This window comes from Mobula hypostoma, chromosome 12, assembly GCF_963921235.1.
Source record: "Mobula hypostoma chromosome 12, sMobHyp1.1, whole genome shotgun sequence".
In the NCBI taxonomy this organism is placed as follows: Eukaryota; Metazoa; Chordata; class Chondrichthyes; order Myliobatiformes; family Myliobatidae; genus Mobula; species Mobula hypostoma.
In genome coordinates, this window is record NC_086108.1 from 80752914 (window position 1) to 80774262 (window position 21349).

Sequence of the window (21349 nt, forward strand, 5' to 3'; positions counted from 1 at the left end):
CTTCTTTATAGGACCTCTGCCCCTTCCCTCTACAGTCCTGACGAAGGGTTCCAGCCCGAAACGTCGACTCATCGTTTCCACGGATGCTGCCCGACCTGCTGAGTTCCTCCAGCGTGTTGTAAGTGAGAAAAACAATCACTTTATGGGAACACTTTACCCTATTCCCTCCCCATTAGGTGTTAGTTCTGCAACCATCACTTAACATATGTTATTAAGAAATTCATTCTTCATACTTGAGTCCTCCCACAGACGGAGTGTGGGAAAAATTACAACCAAGCCCAATACTAACCACATGCAAAGTATATTTGCAAGCACCAACAGCAGGGATTTTTAAATAAACATCAGGAGTGGATTTCTTTAAACTGAAGATAATGATTTCAATATTAAATCTTGCCATCATTCGAGTTGCTGGTTGGCTTTAAAGAGGCAAAAACAAAATCAAGCCGTGGAGCAGATGTCCTGACTCCTCAGCCAGCTAATCCCATGCATTTCCTAAACTCAATGTTCAAATGTGACATTTCACAATGCGCCCAATAAATCTTCCACACATCCCACAGCACAGTATATTGGCAGGAAGTCCCAGGAATGGAGATTAAACGCGGGGGAAGGAGAAGGGAGAAAAATCACCTTTGGTAACATGGTTGCAAATAGCAAAAAAAAATTAATAATTTTCACTGTATCTCTTCACCAGCTATTGGTACCTCTTCTCATGTCACCTTTTTTCCCTAATCAATGTCATTTGCTGCAAGACGCCTTGGGATGTTTATCTGCCTGAAACTGTAATTGGTGAAGCCCACAGCTTGTTTTTTATTCTTGTTTTGTGATCTGGGTGTCATTGGCATTTGTTACTCATCCCTGATGACACTGAACCATGTTCTTGATCTGTTCATGTTCTTGTCACTCTTTGTACATCCAAAATGCTGTCGGTGGGGATTTAGACTGGGTGGTAATGAAAGAATGACATGACATTTCCAACTTGGTACAGTGTAATTGTGGAAGGGTACCTGCACGGCATGTTATTGATCACTTCGATGGTACATTGTGTCTCTGGGAGGTTTACTGGCATGCTAGTATTACTGGATGAGAGTGCTGGATGGGCTACTAATCAAGCATCTTCATGTTGAGCTTCTTAAATGTTGTTGCTGCTGTACTCATTTCAGCAGGTGACGACTATTCCAGCAAACTTAAAAGGCCTTAGGGTATCATGAAGTGAGTTATTTGCTGCAAGATACCTCTGGCCTACCCTTAAAACTGACTATTTATGTAACTAATCCAGTTGTCTTTCTGAACGATGGTGTCCTCCCCAATACTGATGATAGGAAGCTCACTGATGATCATGCCATTAGTTTAAGGAGTAAAGGTCTACACTCTCACTTACTAGAGACAGTCAGTGCCAGGCACTTTGAAAGCATCACTGGGACGTGATGTCTATCAGCCATATCTAAATGTTAGTTAGGTTTTGCTGCATGCAGCTTTAATCCAATCGATTTACTGGGAAGTTGAAATTGGAATTAAATCAGCAAGAAAGTCACTTGTGACATGATAGAAGGGAAATCATTGATGTTAACAACTGAAGACATTTCCCTGAGAAACTATTAGTTTTGTCCCGAGGTTCTGATAATTTCCAATTGTTGGAGTCATCTTCCTTTGTGCAAGATATGATTCCAACAATTCATGTGTTTTTCAATTATGTTTTTCAAGTTCCAAGGTTTACCAGGGCTCCTTGATATCTTACTCTGTCCAATACTGCCTTAATGTCAAATGGCGTCAATCCCACAGCTTCTCTGGAATTCAGCTCTTTGGTTTATGTTTGGACCCACACTGTAAAGCTGTCCAACATAAGTGGTCCTACCAAAAGTCAAAGTGTAGGTTATTGAAGAGAAACTACTACTTGATTGTACCAATGATAACAACTTCCACTTACAGATAGATAAGAGTCAACTGATTGGGTGTTAATTAGATGTACTGGCTTTGTTCTGCTTTTTGTGAACAAGACGAACTGAACAATTTTCCACATTCTCGGGTAGATGCTAAAGTTGAACTATGCTGAAATATATTTGCCAGGGATGAGGAGACACAAGACCCTGTAGATGCTGGAGTCGGGAACAACTAATTGATCTTCTACAGCATGGTTCGAAACCAATTTTTAATGCCATGGACCCTTATCATTGATCAAAGGGTGCATGGACCCCAGTTCAGGAGCCCCTGTTCTAGATGAAGTGAGTGAGTTGAGTAGCATCTTCAGGGGGAAAGGAATTGAAGACATTTTGGGTCAAAACACTGCATCAGGACTTCTTTCCAAACTCAAAAGGATTGAACCAATCATCTTAGGAATCAATAGGTAAGGCAGCAACTACGGAGAGGAATAAACAGTCGATGATTCGAGCCAAGATCCTTCATTGGGACAGGAAAGAAAATAGGCTCTCTGCCATCATAACAGGGGTAGGGTTCCGCTCATCCTTACAAACCATTCCACAAACCTCCGTACCAGTACATTATTCTCCATTATTTCCGCCATCTCCAATGGAATCACTACGCACAACTTTCTCTCCCCTTTCTGCAGGAATTACTCTCTAGGCAACCCCTTTATCACTCGCCCCTCCCCCGTGATCTACCATCTGACATTTATCCCTGCAAGCGATACAAACGTTACACCTTCCCCTACATTTCCTCCATCACTTCCATTCAAGGATCCAAATAGTCCTTCCACCTGATGTGACACTTCACCTGCAAGTCAGTCTATTGTATCTGGTGCTCCAAGTGCAGCCTCTTTTATATCGGTGAGACCCAACGTAGACTGGGAGACCACTTTGTTGAGTACCTTTGCTCCACCTGCCACAAAATACAGGATCTCCTGGTTGCCACCATTTCAGTTGACTTCCTATTCTGACAAGTTGGCATGCCTTTCTCTATTACCACAATGAAGCCATACTCCAACTGAAGGAAAACACCTCATATTCTGTATAGGACCTAGAGGCTACCAAGGGAAGAAGGAGGGGATGGGCAGGTGAGAATAACAGGAGTTTATGTTATCGGTTCAGGCTACATAGCATAACATAAACATTGACTTCTTTAACTTCTAGTAACTTCTTTCCCTTCCCCTTCTCTCTTTTTCCATTCCCCATTCTGGGTACCCTCTCACCCCTTCACTTCTTCTCACTTGCCCATCCCCTTCTTCTTCCCTTTCTTTCATGTCCATTCTCCTCTCCTATCAGATTCCATCTTCTTCAATCTTTTCCTTTCCCACCTATCACCTCCCAGCTTTTCATTTCATCACCCCCTCCCCCTGCCTACTCCACCCACCTACCTTCCCCTTCACCTGGCTCCATCACTCACCTTCCAGCTTGTACTCCTTCCCCATCTTCTGATTCTGGCTTCTTTCCCCTTCCTTTCCAGTCTGTCACAGAGAGGTCAGGAGAAGAGATGACAAAGATGAGCTCCTTCCACTGGGTTTCTATGTGCTTGCTAAGGACTACAAGGTGCTCAGTGACATCCTGAATGCTTCTCCTCCATTTTGATTTGTCCTCTCTATAGATGCTGTCTAGCCTGCTGAGTTCCTCCAGCATCTTACGTGTGTTACGCTTTTTCCATTCCCCATTCTGGTTCCCTTCTCTTCTCCTCCCCTGCCTTTGTCTTCCCATTGGTGCGCCTCTTTCTTCCATGGTCCACTGTTTTTTCCTATTAGATTCCTTCTTGTTCAGCAGATTAATTCTTCCACCTATCACCTCCCACCTTCTTACTCATCACCCTTACCCTGCCCACCCACCTTCCCCCTCACCTGGTCTCACCTATCACATGCCAGCTTGTACTCCTTCCCCTCCCTCCATTTTCTAACTCTGACCTTGCCCCCCTTCATTTCCAGTCCTAATGAAAAGTCTCAGCCCAAAACATTGACAATTTATTCCCTTCCATAGATTCTACCTGACCTGCTGAGTTACTCCAGCATTTTGTGTGTGTTGCTCAAGGTTTCAGGTCATTAATTTTTCATCAAAATGCTGAAGATGAGTCAACTCTTCAATAGAAAAGAGTTAATATTTCAGGTCAATGACCTGAAATTCTGTTTCTGTTTCTCCCTCCAAGGATGCCAGCACGTCTGCTGAGTATTTTCAGCATCTTCAAGTTTTCTTTCAAATTTCTAACATCTGCAGCTTTTTGCCTTCAACCATACAGAAAACCATTAAATTTGGCAGTTCAGGAAGTTCACTGTCAAAACCACTGATACAGAATTAAATGGGGCTTTTGAAGTATTGGTTCTTCTGCTAATGAGGAAATTGTTTAAGACAATACATACGAGCTTCTAGCCAATCCCTTAAGACCATAAGCCATAGCAGAATTAGGACATATGGCCCATCCAGTCTGCTCCGCCATTCAATCATGGCTGATCCTTTTTTATTCTCCTCCTCAACCCCAGTTCCTGGCCTTCTCCCCATAACCTTTGATGCCATGTCCAATCAAGAATCTATCAATCTCTGCCTTAAATACACCCAACGACCTGGCTTCCACAGCTGCATGTGGAACAAATTCCACAAATTCACCACCCTTTGGCTAAAGAAATTTCTCCACAACTCTGTTCTGAAAAGGTGCTGCTCTATCCTGAGGCTGTATCCTCTTGTCCTAGACTCTCCCACCATGGGAAACATCTTTTCCACATCTATTCTGTCTAGGCCTTCCAACATTCGAAAGGTTTCAATGAGATCCCCCCCTCATCCCTGGAAATTCCAGTGAGTACAGATGCAGAGCCATCAAATGTTCCTTATATGAGAACCCTATCATTTCTGGAATCATCCTTGTGAACCTCCTCTGGACCATCTCCAATGCCACCACATTTCTTCTAAGATGAGGAGCCCAAAACTGTTCACAATACTCAAGGTGAGGCCTCACTAGTGCCTTATGAAGCCTCAGAATAACATCCCTGGTCTTGTATTCTAGACCTCTTGAAATGAATGCTAGCATTCCATTTGCCTTCCTCACCACTGACACTACCTGCAGGTTACCCTTTAGGTTGTTCTGCACAAGGACTCCCAAGTCCCTTTGTATCACAGATTTTTGGATTTTCTCCCCATTTAGGAAATAGCCTGCACATTTATTTCTACTACCCAAGTGCATGACTGTGCATTTTCCAACATTGTATTTCATTTGCCACTCTCTTGCCCATTCTCCAAACCTGTCTAAGTCCTTCTGCAGCCAAACTGTTTCCTCAACACTACCTGCACCTCCAACAATCTTTCTATCATCTGCAAAACTGGCAACAAAGTCATCTATTACATCATCTAAATCATTAACATACAGTATAAAAAGCAGTCCCAACACTGACCCTGCGGAACACCTCTAGTCACTGGCTGCCAACCAGAAAAGCATCCTTTTATTCCCACTTGCTGTCTCCTACCAATCAGCCAGTGCTCTAATCATGCTAGCAACTGTCCTGTAATACCATGGACTCCTACCTTGGTAAGCAGCCTCATGTGAGGCACCTTGTCAAAGGCCTTCTAAGAGTCCAAATATACAATATCCACTGTATCCCCTTTATCTATCCTACGTGTAATCTTCACAAAGAATTCCAACAGGTTCGTCAGGCAAGATTTTCCCCAAGGAAACCATGCTGACTTTCTCCTATCTTGTCCTGTGTCACCAAGAACTCCATAACCTCATCCTTAACAATTGACTCCAACATCTTCCCAATCACTGAGGTCAGGTTACCTGGTCTATAATTTCCTTTCTGCTGCCTTCCTCCTTTCTTAAAGAGTGGAGTGTCATTTGCAATTTTCCCATCATGTGACACCATACCAGAGTCCAATGATTTTTGAAAGATCATTACTAATGTCTCCACAATCTCAACTGCTATCTTTTTCAGAACCCTAGGATACAGTTCATCTGGTCCGGCTGACTTACGTACCTTTAGGTCTTTGAGCACCTTCTCCCTTGTAATAGTAACTGCACTCACTTCTCTTCACTCACATCCTTCAACATCTGGCACACTGCTAGTGTTTTCCACAGCGAAGAATGATGCAAAATACTCATTTAGTTCATCTGCCATCTCCTTGTCCCCCATTATTATTTCTTCAGCCTCATTTTCCAGCAGTCCTATATCCACTTCCAGCTCTCTTTCATTTTTTTACAACTTGAAAAAACTTTTACCATACACTTTGATATTGTTTGCTAGCTTGTTTTCATATTTTATCTTTTCCCTCCTAATGACTCTTTTAGTTGCTTTCTATAGGTTCTTAAAAGCTCCCAATCCTCTGTCTTCCCATTAATTTTTGCTTTGCTGTTTGCCCTCTCTTTTGCTTTTACGTTAGCTTTGATTTCCCTTGTCAGCCACGGTTGTACTATTTTGCCATTTGAGTATTTCTGTGTTTTTGGAATACATCTATCCTGCACCTTCCTCATTTTTCCCAGAAACTCACGCCATTGCTGCTCTGCTGTCATTCCTGCCAGCATCTCCTTCCAATTTACTTTGGCCAGCTCCTCTCTCCTACCACTGTAATTTCCTTTACTCCACTAAAATACTGCTACATCAGACTTTACTCTCTCCCTATCAATTTTCAAGTTGATCTCAATCATATTGTGATCACTGCCTCCTCAGTGTTCTTTTACCTTAAGCTCCCTAATCACCTCCAGCTCTTAGTTAACACCCAATCCAGTAAAGATGATTCCTAGTAGGCTCAATGACAAACTGCTGTAAAAAGCCATCTTGTAGGCATTCAACAAATTCGCTCTCTCGAGATCTATTACCAACCTGATTTTCCCAATTAACGTGTATGTTGAAATCTCCCACAACTATCATAACATTGCCCTTTTGACATGCCTTTTCTTTTTCCCGTTGTAATCTGTGGTCCACATCCCAGCTACTATTGGGAGTCCTGTATACAACTGCCATCAGGTTCCTTTTACCTTTGCAGTTTCTTAACGCAACCCTCAGGATTCAACATCTTCCCATCCTATGTCACATCTTTCTACTGATTTGATGCCATTCTTTACCAGCAGTTCCACGCCACTCCCTCTGCCTACCTTCCTATTCTTTCGAAACAACGTGTAACGTTGGACATTCAGCTCCCAACGATTCACTTCAGCCACGAATAAGTGATGGCCACGACATCAAACCTGACAATCTGTAATAGTGCAACAAGATCATCCACCTGATTTCTTATACTTCGTGCATTGAGATATAACTCCTTGAGTATTGTATTTGCTACCCTTTTTGATTCTGCACTGCTAATGCACTGATACTCACCCTGCTGGCTGCAATTTTGTCCTATCATCTGCCTGCCCTTCCTGACAGTCTGACTGCATGCTATCTTTGCTTTTTTACCATCCATCCTATCCTGAGTCCCTTCACTCCGGTTCCCACCCATGCTCGCCAAATTAGTTTAAACCCCCCCCCCCCAACAGCTCTAACAAACCTGTCCGTGAGAATATTGGTTCCCCTCAGGTTCAGGAGCCACCCGTCACTTTTGAACAGGTCATACCTCCCCCAGAAGAGATCCCAATGATCCAAGAACCTGAAGCCCTGCCCCATGCACCAACTTCTCCGCCACGCATTGATCTGCCAAATCACCCCCTTTAAGTTTTAGAAGAGTGCAATTTTTCAGTGAGGTAACAAAAGGTACAAACCCTCCAAAGTATTCTGCTTCTAGTAATAAGAACAAAATAAGCCAGCAACAGTCCAGGGTTGGTGTCTTGAGCTGCACCCAAATCAGATATCAGATTCATTATACGTACCACCAATCACTTTTAGGGGATTCAGGGCAATACTCTCAGCAAACTTAAATCTCAGTGGGCTCTGCAAACCCCACCTACAAAGTAATCCCCCAGAGTCAGTGAGGAATAAATGATATTCACAGTTTTCAAGATTCATTGCTGCTTCTGGAACCTATCCAGCAAAAATTAAGTATTTACTGCTGTACCAAATAAATCACTCAAAGTATGATTCAGTCATTTATTTGATACAGCATTGTATGATGAACACACATACAGTTGAAGATGTGGAATCGTATCCAATCAAACTATCTGCACTGCCACAGAACTTTTAATTGTGACTTTAGCTTAGGTTGAAAGGTCACTAATATTAAATTCATACCAAAAAAGATGTCTGGGTCTGCCAAATATGCTTCCCGGCAGCATATCAGCTGTCTTACAGTTAGTAATGAAGAGTATAAATGTTGCAAGGTCAATTTGTTTATGGCAGGGAAACATGCTTAGTGTAAGCTGAGATGTGGAGTGTGAGAACAAGTAGAATACTGTATCATTTTTGATGATGTAGACTTAAAAACATCTACTCACACCACTTGTCACAGTTCTATTTCTCAAATAACCCACACATTCCAACTAACTTGCTTCTTTCGTTAATTTACAAACTCTCTTTATCATCAGCCTCCACCCTAGCCATGCCATTCCTCTCAGATTTCCCCTGGTCTATCGGATTACTTTCCTCCTTACTGTAAGGGATGCCCAGAATTTCCTGCGAGAGTATGATATAAATACCAGTTGCTGTCGTTGACCACATTGCATTAAACGATTGGCCATATAACTGGAACCGTATTGAGAAACAATAAGCAGTAGACATTCAGGAAATGCAAGCATCAGAAAATAATTCCCAATTGAGAGCATTTTATCCAGATAGTTTCCATCTGACAAATATACACTGTTTCTACTGTGAAAGGCACACAACTATTTATTTAAGTTAATGTCGTCAGATAATAATCACAGGTTATCAAAGAAAATTCCCTCAAACACTACAGGCAATCAACTAGAAACTCAAGGGTGTCATTATAATCTACACTATTCAGCCCTTACTTGATGCAATGCACAGATGGCTATACCAGATTGCCCAGATTATGGTCAACACATTCAAAGTATCTGATCATCTTTCTTTCTCTCTCCTCTCTCGCCATCCTTCAGCATAACAATAATAACCAGACACTAATCCATTTTCTTTTTAAGAAGATAGTTCATGGACAGAACATAAAATAGTTTTTGACTGGAAACTATTTCACAGATGTTCCCCACAGAAATCTAATTTCACATCTTGCTTAATGCTTGCCAAATGTTCCTATGCCATTTACTTGTGAACTATTTTTAGAATGTAACACATTAAAAGAAATAATGAGCCAGGAAAGAGCAGCATATTATTTTTCTGTGAATTTCTCCTTTCTAACCAGATGAGTCAATTATTATGTTTAAACAGGAAAGCTTAGAAATAAAACTGCTAGACCTATGAAGCTGCATTATATTTTACAATACATAGCAGCGGGATGACTAGGTAGAGTTTGTACTTCTCAATGTGAATTGTCAATCTCCACTACGTGCATTTGTCAGACTCACAGTGGGCAGACAGCAGCCATTATAAGGAAATTTTTCCATTATACTACTGCAAAAGTATTGCACTGGTAGTACAGTTCTATAATCTCAGAAGTTGCTTTGTAAATGCAAATTCTTCTGTGGGTGGGCCTCTGCAAACATTCTTTCAATCACTACAGGTATGGGGAGAGTTAAGAACTCAAAGGAAGAAGAAACACTGGCATAGAAGGATATATGATATTTTTCATTATCACTATTAAGATTCTTACAACAGTTCTTTTTCTCATGACTTATTTTGTAAATGCATAACTAGCTACTCTCCTGTATTATAATATCCACAATGTTTTATCTCGAGATAATCCTGTTAATCTCTTGAAAATCTTGGAATGGATTTATGCCATCATTTATCATTCAATATGGCATTATCATCTGTCAGTTACATAGACTTGACAACTGTACTTTGGTAGAAAGTATTAGAATGAATGAATTGTTGGGGCAGAAATTTGTTTTGCTCCAATCTTCAAATTGAACTTCCTCTAGAATTTTTTGTAATGTTATAAATATACATTCCTAATCATTATATAGAGAAGTATGTTCATAATATCTGAGGCTGACATTTCAATGTTGTACTGAGTGAACACCGCTCTCTTAGAGATGACACAATAGATTGTGCTAACCAAATTTGTGGGCCTGAAGATAGGTAAGCCCCTTGGTCCTTGATGGAATGCATCCCAGCGTACTCAAAGAAATGGCAGAAGTTATAGTTGAAGCCTTGGCGATATTTTACCAAAATTCTCTGGACCCTGGGCAGGTCTCAGCAGACTGGAAGACGGCAAATATCACGCCACTGTTCAAAAAAGGATATAGGCAAAAGACAGGTAACTACAGGCCAGTTAGTTTAACATCTGTAGTTGGGAAAATGCTTGAAACTATCACTAAAGAAGAAATAGCGAGGCATCTGGAAAGAAATGGATCCATCAGGCAGACGCAGCATAGATTCAACAATGGCAGGTCATGTTTGACAAACTTACTGGAGTTCTTGGAGGATATAATACCATCAGCATTTAATACCATCATTCCCACAATCCTGATTGAGAAGTTGCAGAACCAGGGCCTCTGTACCTCCCTCTGCAATTGGATCCTCAACTTCCTAACCGGAAGACCACAATCTGTGCAGATTGGTGATAACATCTCCTCCTTGCTGACGATCAACACTGGTGCACCTCAGGGGTGTGTGCTTAGCCCACTGCTCTACTCTCTATACACCCATGCCTGAGTGGTTAAGCATAGCTCAAGTACCATCTATAAATTTGCTGATGATACATCCATTGTTGGTAGAATATCAGGTGGTAAAGAGAGAGTGTACAGGTGTGAGATATGCCAACTGGTGGAGTGGTGCCTCAGCAACAAACTGGCACTCAATGTCAGTAAGACAAAAGAGCTGATTGTGGCCTTCAGGAAGGGTAAGGCAAAGGAACACAAACTAATCCTCATAGAGGGATCAGAAGTGGCGAGAGTGAGCAGCTTGAAGTCCCTGGGTGTCAAGATCTCTGAGGTCCCAATGCAGTTATAAAGAAGGGAAGACAGCAGCTCTCCTTTATTGGGAGTTTGAAGAGATTTGGTATGTCAACAAATGCACTCAAAAACTTCTATAGTTGTACCGTGGAGAGCATTCTGACAGGCTGCATCACTGTCTGGTATGGAGGGGCTACTGCACAGGACCGAAATAAGCTGCAGAGGGTTGTAAATCTAGTCAGCTCCATCTTGGGTACTAGCCTACAAAGTACCCATGACATCTTCAGGGGGCAGTGTCTCAGAAAGGCAGCGCCCTTTATGAAGGACCTCCAGCACCCAGAAAATGCCCTTTTCTCACTGTTACCATCAGGTAGGAGAGACCGGAGCCTGAAGGCTCACACTCAGCGATTCAGGAACAGCTTCTCTCCCTCTGCCATTAAACCCTTGGACATTGAACCCTTGGACACTACCCCACTTTTTTAAAAGCATTTCTGTTTCTTGCACGATTTTTAATTTATTCAGTATATGCATACTGTATAAAGTATACCGAACAAGATTTACTTATTTATTTATTATTATTGTTATTTTATTTTTTTTCCTCTCTATTATGTATTGCATTGAACTGCTGCTACTAAGTTAACAAATTTCACATCACATGCCGGTGATAATACACCTGATTCTGATTCTATAACAAGCGCAGTGGATAGAGTGGAACAGATGGACGTTATTTACTTGGATTTCCGGAAGGCGTTCAATAAGGTGCCGCATAAAAGACTTACCCATAAGATAAGGAGGCATAGAATTGGGAGTGATGTGTTAGCATGGATAGAGGATTGGTTAACTGATAGAAGGCCGAGAGTTGGGATACATGGGAGTTACTCTGGTTGGCAATCAGTGGTGAGCAATGTGCCGCAGGGGTCGGTGCTGGGCACTCAATTGGTCATAAAATCCATTAACAATCTGGAAGAGGGGACTAAGTGTAGTGTGTCTAAGTTTGCTGATGACACTAAATTAAGTAGAAAAGCAAATTGTGCAGAAGATACAGAAAGTCTGCAAAGAGATATAGATAGGTTAAGTGAGTGGGCAAGGGTCTGGCAGATGGAGTACACTGTTGGTAAATGCGAGTTCATCCATCTTGTAAGGAAAAATGGAAGAGCAGATTATTATTTAAATGGTAAAAAATTGCAGCATGCTGCTGTGCAGAGGGACTTGGGAGTGCTTGTGTATGAATCACAAAAGGTTGGTTTGCAGGTGCAGCAGGCTGTCAAGAAGGCAAATGGAATGTTGGCCTCCATTGCTCGAGGGACTGAGTTTAAGAGCAGGGAGGTTATGCTGCAACTGTACAGGGTACTGATGAGGCCGCACCTGGAGTACTGCGGGCAGTTTTGGTCTCCTTACTTGAGGAAGAATATACTGGCTTTGGAGGCGGTGCAGAGGAGGTTCACCAGGTTGATTCCAGAGATGAGGGGATTAGACTATCAGGAGAGGTTGAGTCTCCTGGGACTGTACTCGCTGGAATTCAGAAGAATGAGAGGAGATCTTATAGAAACATTAAGTTTTGAAAGGGATAGATAAGATAGAGGCAGGAAAGTTGTTTCTACAGGTAGGTGAGACTAGAACTAGGGGAGATAGCCTCAAAATTCCGGGGAGTAGACTTAGGACAGAGTTGAGGAAGAACTGCTTTTCCGAAACACACACAAAAAATGTTGGAGGAACTCAGCAGGCCAGGCAGCATCTATGGAAAAAAAGTACAGTTGATGTTTTGGGGAGGGGGGAACCCTTTGGCAGGACTGGAGAAAATAACTGAGGAGTAGATTTAAAAGGTGGAGGGAGGGGAGAGAGAACTACCAGGTGATAGGTGAAACCTGGCGGGGCAGGGATGAAGTAAAGAGCTAGGAAGTTGATAGGTGAAAGAGACAGAAGGCCATGGAAGAAAGAAAAAGGGGGAAGGAGCACCAGAGGGAGGCAATGGGCAGACAAGGAGATGAGGTGAGAGAGGGAAAAGAGGATGGGAAATGGAGAAGGGGAGGGTGGAGTGGTGGGGGGCATTACCAGAAGTTTGACAAAGTGATGTTCATGTTATCAGGTTGGAGGCTACCGAAACGGAATACAAGGTGTTGTTCCTCCAGCCTAGGTATGCCCTCATCACGACAGTAGAGGAGGCCATGGATGGACATATCAGAATGGAAATGGGAGGTGAAATTAAAATGGGTGGTCACAAGGAGATCCCGCTTGTTCTGGCAGATGGAGCACAGATACTCAGCAAAGCAGTCTCCCAGTCAACATAGGGTTTCACCAGGTTACAAGAGGCCCCACCAGTAACACCGAACACAGTATATGACCCCAACAGACTCACAGGTGAAGTGTCAACTCACCAGGAAGGACTGTTTGGGGCCCTGAATGGTAGTGAGGGAGGAGGTGTAGGGGCAGGTGAAGCACTTGTTCCGCTTGCAAGGGTAAATTCCAGGAGGAGATCAGCGGGGAAGGATGAATGGACAAGGGAGTCACGTAGGGAGCGATCCCTGCCGAAAGCAGAAAGTGGGGGGAGAAGGGAAAGATGTGTTTGGTGGTGGGATCCAGATGGAGGTAGTAAAAATTTCGGAGAATTATGTGCTGGACGCAGAGGCTGGTGGGGTGGTAGGTGAGAACAAGAGGAACCCTAACCCAGGTAGCGCAGCAGGAGTATGGGGTAAGAGCAGACGTGCGTTAAGTGTAAGAGATATGGTTGAGGACAGCGTTGATAGTGGAGGAAGGGAAGCTCCTTTCTTTGAAAAATCAGGACAGCTCCTTCGTTCTGGAACGAAAAGCCTTTCTTCTCCTCCCTACCCCACCCCCCCCGCCTTTCTTCTTTCTTCCATGGCCTTCTGTTTTTTTCACCAATCAACTTCCTAGCTCTTTGCTTCATCCCCCCCGCCTCCAAGTTTCACCTATCGCCTGGTGTTTCTCTCTCCCCCACCCTCACCTTTCAAATCTTCTCCTCAGCTTTTCTTCTCCAGTCCTGCTGAAGGGTTTTGGCCTGAAACGTCCACTGTACTCTTCTCCATAAATGCTGCCTAGTCTGCTGAGTTCCTCCAGCATTTTATGTGTGTTGCTTGGATTTCCAGCATCTGCAGATTTTCTCTTGTTTTCGGTTTTCCCAGAGAGTGGTGAATCTGTGCAATTCTCTGCCTAGTGAAGCAGTGGAGGCTACCTTAGTAAATATATTTAAGAAAAGGTTGGATAGATTTTTGCATTGTAGGGGAATTAAGGGTAATAGGGAAGGTGGAATGGAGTCCATGGCTAGATCCGCCATGATCCTATTGAATAGCAGATCAGGCTCGACAGGCCAGGTGGCCTACTCCTGCTCTTATTTATCATGTTATTTATCATTCCTTATTTTAAAAACATTTAGAACTATGTCTGAAGGTGAAGAACATAGTCTAGGTCTTAAATGGATATTTGTCATCTGTAGTCAGAATGAGGAAGCAATTGTGGAGAATTCACGGAGGAGGATGTTGGAATTCTAGAGCAAGTTACCATTGAAAAGGAGGAGTTATATCTTAGCAGGCTTAAAGGTGCATAAATCCCCAGGTTGAAGGCCAGATGAGATACATCCCAAGTAGAAGTGGGAGGGAAGGAAGGAGATTGCTAGAGCCCTGACTGAAATCTTCTCTAGCCACAAATGAGGTGACAGATGACTGGAAGACAGCAAATTTTTAACCTTATTCAATATGGGAAGTAATAGTAAAGCAGATAATGATAAGCCAGGGAGTATAATAGCAGTTGTAGGGAACTTAGCAAAGTAAAATGTGTCATTGTAAAGGGGGATCCCGTCTGAATAACTTGATTGAATTTTTTAAGCAGGTGACTGAGCATACCAAAGAGGGTGGTGCAATTGACATGGTCTATGTACACTTCAGCCAGGCTGGTTCAGGGTAACTTGCCAAATTGGATCTGAAATTGGCTTGATAATAGAAGCCAATGGTTGAAAGTTATTTCCTGATTGGTTGAAAGCATACGGGCAGTTTTATACTGCTCAGCATCTAGCTATACTAATATTCTGGGTGTGAGTGTGGGGGGGATGACTAACAAGCTTGCAGATGATATACAGATTGGTGGTTATATTGATAGTGAGAAGGACTGTCTTCAGCTATGGAGGAATATTACTCAAACTATTACCGGACTTCCTCAGTGGTCTAAGAAAATTTGGCATGTCCCAATGATCCTTACCCATTTTTACAGATGCGCCAAAAGAAACCATTCTATCCAGATGCACCACACCTGGTATGGCAACTGCTCCACCAAAGACCACAAGAAGTTTCAGAGAGTTGTAAACATGGCCCAGATCATCGCACAAATAGCCTTCCCTCACATGATTCCGCCTACACTTCCTGCTGACTCATGAAAACAGCCAACATAATCAAGGACCTTCTCCTACCACCCAACTTAATCCACCCTCTCCCATTGCGTGGAATGGACAGAAGCTGGAAAGCATGTACCAAGCTTCGATCCTGCTGCCATCAAATTCCTGAACAGGCCTCTCTTACACAAAGGGTGAATTTGTCACTTTGTTGCAGGCCTTGCACTTTTATTTCTTTACTTGCACTGCATTTTCTCTGTGGCTGCAACACAGCATTCTGTTTTCTTTTCACTAACTAAATGTACTTATAACCTGTCTGGGTAGCCCACAAACAAGCTTTTTTCACTGTATCTTAGTACACTTGACAAAAACAAATAAACCATAGGACACTACAGCACAGAAAACAGGCCATTCGGCCCTTCTAGTCTGTGCCAAAACTTTATTCCACTAGTCCCATTGACCTGCATCCAGTCCATAACCCTCCAGACCTCTCCCATCCATGTACCTATCCAATTTATTCTTAAAACTTAAAGAGTGAGCCCGCATTTACCACGTCAGATGGCAGCTCGTTCCACACTCCCACCACTCTCTGAAGTGAAGAAGTTCCCCCTAGACCTTTCCCCTTTCATCCAAAAACCATGTTCTCTTGTATTTATCTCTCCTAATCTAAGTGGAAAGAGCCTATTCACATTTACTCTATCTATACCCCTCATAATTTTGTAAACCTCTATCAAATCTCCCCTCATTCTTCTACGCTCCAAGGAATAAAGTCCTAACCTGTTCAATCTTTCCCTATAACTCAACTCCTGAAGACCCGGCAACATCCTAGTAAATCTTCTCTGCACTCTTTCAATCTTATTGGTGTCTTTCCTAAAGTTAGGTGACCAGAACTACACACAGTACTCCAAATTTGGCCTCAATGTCTTATACAACTTCACCATAACATCCCAACTCCTATACTCAGTACTTTGATTTATGAATGCCAGGATGACAAAAGCCTTCTTTACAACTCTGTCTACCTGTGACGCCACTTTCAGGGAATTATGTATCTGAACTCCCAGATCTCTTTGTTCCTCCGCACTCCTCAGTGCCCTACCATTTACTGTGTATGTCCTACCTTGATTTGTCCTTCCAAAATGCAACACCTCACACTTGTCTGCATTAAATTCCATCTGCCATTTTCTGGCCCATTTTTCCAGTTGGTCCAGATACCTCTGCAAGCATTGAAAGCCTTCCTCGCTGTCCACAACGCCTCCAATCTTAGTGTCATCAGCAAACTTGCTGATCCAATTTACCACATTATTATCTAGATCATTGATATAGACAACAAACAACAATGGCCCCAGCACAGATCCTTGAAGCACACCACTAGTCACAGGCCTCCAGTCTGATGAGCAATCATCCACTACCACTCTCTGCCTTCTCCCACACAGCCAATTTCAAATCCAGTTTACATCCTCTCCATGGATACCTAGTGTCTGAACCTTCTGAACTAACCTCCCATGTGGGACCTTGTCAAAGGCCTTACTAAAGTCCATGTAGACAACATCTACAGCCTTTCCTTCATCTACTTTCTTGGTAACCTCCTCGAAAAACTCTACAAAATTCGTTAAACACAATCAACCACACACAAAGCCATGCTGACTATCCTTAATCAGCCCTTGGCTGTCCAAATACTTGTATATCCGATCTCTCAGAACACCTTCCAATAATTTACCTACTACTGATGTCAGGCTCACCAGCCTGTAATTACCTGGTTTATTTTTGGAGCCTTTTTTAAACAACGGAACAACATGAACTACCCTCCAATCCTCCGGCACCATACCTGCAGCTAAGGACATTTTAAGTATTTCTGCCAGGGCCCCTGCAATTTCTACACTAGTTTCTCTCAAGGTCCAAGGAAATATCATGTCAGGCCCGGGGGATTTATCTACCTGTATTCGCTGTAAGGCAGCAAGCACCTCCTCCTCTTTAATCTCTATATGTTCCATGACACTGCTGCTTATTTCCCATTACAAACCAATACAAAGGTGGGCAGAGAAAAGGCAGATGGAATTCAATCCTGCAAAATGTGGGGCAGTGTACTTTGATCAAACTAATAAAACCACAATGAATAAGGATATTACCAGGACTGAAGGCTTGAAGTGCCTAAACCTGGAAGTCAAATTCAAAGTGAAAGGGGCAAGATTTAAAAGGGACCTGAGGGGCAACATACAAAGCATAGCATTTATAATGGAACAAACTGCAAGTGAAAGCTGTAGAGACAGGTATGATTACAATGCTTAAAGGACATTCGAACGGGTACATGGATAGAAAATGTTTAGAGGGATGGGGGCCAAAAGCAGGTAAATTGAACTAGCTAGTATAAACATCTTGGCTGATTTATGCCAAAGGACCTGTTTCTGTGCTCTATAATTCTATGAATTTATGACCTGGGGATTCAGGGTTGTAAGTCACTGAGGTAAAGAACATTTTGGGGAACGTGGTTAGGATAGATAGGATAAACAGAAAATTTTCCCACTAACAGAGTCTATAAGAAAAGGGCATGTTCATAAAAGGCGTAAGAGATTTAGAAAGAATTTAAGAATTTGTCCACACACTCTGTCCACAACAAGGAGGATGAGCTTAGAAGGATTAATGGCACATAATGGCAACTCCTTTGCTTCTATTTTTGGAAACAGCTCTATTTCCATCTTTAATATCTCTATTTTTTCCCTTTCAGGGTTCTTTTGAAGATCCTGACCTGGAGTTACATGCTGACTACAGTTCTTTACAGGAATAGGACCCGCTCTTGGGATTTCACAACTGGCCATTATTTGGCACGCCAAGGGCTCAGCCTAAGAGCTCAGCTTGCCTTCGGAGGGCCAAGATCACGTGGCTCTGGAGATGGGCGGATCAAAGGTCGGTGTCTGGGCAGGAGATTGGTGTGTCGTGGGAGATGAAAGATCTAAGGCTGTGTGCCCAGAGTCCCAAGATCTTTGGGCACAGAGCTCGGAAAAAGCGACGCAACGGACTTTTAACATCGTAACCAGCCAGTTGTTTGTTATGTCTCCCCTCTCGCTGTGAAATGGAGACATACCTTTCTCCTTTATTAGGGGGAGAGAGAGAGAGAGAGAGAGAGAGAGCCTGTGGTATGGTGAATATCGGGTGAACAAGTAGTCTTTGGAGTACTGCGAGTCTGTGTCTTTGCTATTGCTTGAGTGCTTGATGGTGGGTGCCGATGCTTTTCTTTGCTGGTGGGGGGAGGGGGATCGTTGCTTGCTGCCGCTTATGCATGGGAGGGGAGGTAGGGGGAACCTTGGGGTTCTAACATTTAAATGCCGTTCATTCTTTGGGGGCACTCCTCTGTTTTCGTGGATGGTTGCGAAGAAAACGCATTTCAGGATGCATATTGTATACATTTCTCTGACATTAAATGTATCTTTGAAACCTTTGATTTGTTTACCCCGAGGCTGGCTTGAAACCTGCAGTGCTCTAGAAATGGTGGAAGCAGGTACATAATATTTAAAAGGTATAATATGAGCACCTGAAACACCATGGACAGAAGTCCATGGGTTAAGAGATGAGAAATAGGATTAGTATAGATCAGGGATTCCCATCCTGGGGTGTATGGACCCCTTGCTTAATAGTAATGGTCTATGGCTTAAAAAGGTTGGGAATCCCTGGTATAGATGATGGCTAATGGCCAGCAAGGACATAATGGGTTGATGGGCCTGTTCCATGCTGTATGACTCAAAAAACCATACCTGACCTTTCAGGTAACCATAGTGGACAGTCCACATGTCTGACCAGAATGGCAAAACAAGCACTCTACTGTGATCTCCATCATAGCAAGTATCCTAGAGTTGCACAGCACAGAAATAACACCGTCAGTCCACTAAGCCAATTAATATTGTTCCCCTTCACCTGCAATGGTCCTCATCCTCCGATGCCTTAGCGATTTCTATGCCAAGGAAAGGTTTCTTTGATTCCTCAAAACCTCGTTGAAAAAAAAATGGGTAATTTATGGGAACTACTGGCACAACCTCAAATTGCCAAGTAAAGGCTGGAATGGAACTGACTGCTTTGAGTTCCTCCAATGCTCCAATGGGTGCACATAGATTTTATGTAAACAGAGTTCGATCTGTCCCTTCTTTGCCACTATCTGTCTATCTGACATAGCTTTCATTAATCACCCCAGATCCCAAAAGATCTACAATGAAAGGAAATGCCTATGACCACTAAAAATGCCCAAGTGAATGCCTAAGATTGCTAAAACAGATCATTTGTTAGTCCGGTGTATATAAACTGGTTGCTGCTTCTTCTATATTAGGTTAAACTTCAAAAGTATTTCATCGGCCATAAATGCTTCAGGATGATTGAAAGTGGAATGTAAAATGCAACTCTCCCTTATTTTTCCCCAAGACTGCATCTGACATTTACGCACTGATCAAGTCTCAGTCTTCTGCTATTCTTGTCACCTGAATTCTTCGGTGGTTTTCATTTCAATTTTCTGTCCTACAGACCCTCAAGATGTAGACGGTCACCCAACGTGGACGGACACTCTGGCACTTACTAGGCACTTTAGAAGAAGGTTGGCTGCAGGACCCGGGTTGCTTGGAAATTCCCAGTGCCACAGTTTTCTTAAAAAAAACAGAATGGGTACTCTGCATTTGTCTCTTCAGTTAAAGATTCGATTCAGAAAAAATATGCTCTTATCGAGTAAATTGCAGAGCCCCGGATATCGAAGCATTTCACAGCTAATGAAATACTTCGTAAATCATAATGCCGTAACCTCTAATGAAATAGAGTGTATGACGAAGATAAAACATCGCAAGATGCTTGACGTTTGTGTGTGTGTATTAAAGCACTTTTATTGTTAATTCTTAATTTATGTTGGTGGCTCCGGGAAGTCTGTCTTAAATTGTGTTAAACTATTCAAATGGCCGCTGGTTTATTCTTCCTGAAGCGGAACTTTCATAACAAAAATCCCAGTAATTATTTGCAAATGTTGGTGCGACGCCGGCTTTCGGTATGTGTATGTGTGAAAGAGGCCTACAATCCTTTTTCCAATCCCCGGTGTTTCCTGCTTCCCGCAGGCGCTCTCACCTGAACTCGGGCGCGTTAATCATTTTCCTCATGTCGGCGGCGAAGGAGGCGAGGTTTCCCCATAAGCAAGTGGGCTGAACCTGTCCGGACATGTTTTCGCGGCGGCGGCTGGAACCGCGGTCTCGGGGCAGGCTGCACTTGGCTGGCGGGCAGAGGGGAAATGAGATAACAGGGAAAGAAGGTTAAAGGAGAAAGAAAACAAGAAAAGGAAATAGAAGAAGAACAGATGCAGAGAGGGAGAAAATCAGAGAAAAGAAACTAAGTTGGAATGTGACTGGCGAGAAAGCAACAAGTGAAACTTTTCTGTAAAGAATACAACTCTCAATTTAAATCAGTAGCAATCATTATGTCAAAGGGAGACTGCTGATTTAGGCGCAAACTTTTGAATAAAACCCTGTTTGCACAAATGCAAGCTTTATTTATGACGAGCGAGGCGGTTTTTCCCAGAACCACTATTTGGGAGTCCACCTTGACATTATACAATCGGATTCGTATTAGTTTATTATCACATATACTAGAGTGCAATGGAATTCTTTGCTGCTGCTGTAAAACTCACAGAGTTAACAATATACACGGCAAAAATAAACATAACAATAAATAGAGTGGCAAACAAAACAGCTGAATGGTGTAAAGTGTAGTAACTAATACAAACATAATTAATGTAAAAATAAATGATAAAGTGACAATAACGGAAGAGGTAGAATTAAGGGTTGGGGAACGTAGCAGCATCAGTGGAAGATGAAGTGAAAGAGGTGATTCATTCATGTCAAAGTTTAATGGCTCTCAGTCCACTACTCTACTTGCCATACACTCATGTCGGTGTGGCCAGATTATGCTCTATGTCCACCGACAAGTTTGCAGGTGACACCGCCGAAGTGGGCTTTATCTCATATGATGATGAGTTGGAATACAGGAAGGAGATAGACAGCTTAGCAACGTGTTGTCATGACAACAACCTTTCCCTCGGTGTCAGAAAAACAAACAAGCTTGTCATTGATTTCAGAATGGGAGGTGGCGTTCGTGCTCCTGTCTGCGTCAACTGTGCTGAGGACAAGAGGGTGGAGAGTTTCGAGTTCCTAGGAGTGAATTAGCCCGTCTTGTTCAACCACA

The 21349-nt window shown here is 42.8% G+C and overlaps 1 protein-coding gene across 10 annotated transcripts in view; it reads right to left on the reverse strand.

Annotated features, from left to right (window-relative positions):
• LOC134354946 (BTB/POZ domain-containing protein 19-like) overlaps window positions 1-20539 on the reverse strand; it is a 230778-nt gene extending 210239 nt beyond the window's left edge. For 3 of the 10 annotated variants that reach the window (XM_063064466.1, XM_063064472.1, XM_063064474.1), the window contains exon 1: window positions 20240-20530. In XM_063064466.1, coding sequence (XP_062920536.1) covers window positions 20240-20331 — 92 coding nt within the window. In that variant the 5' untranslated portion in view covers window positions 20332-20530. Of the gene's footprint in view, window positions 1-20239 lie in introns of all 10 variants that reach the window. The other 7 variants (XM_063064467.1, XM_063064468.1, XM_063064475.1 and 4 more) reach the window with 6 other exon arrangements.
• Between the last annotated feature and the right edge of the window lie 810 nt (window positions 20540-21349).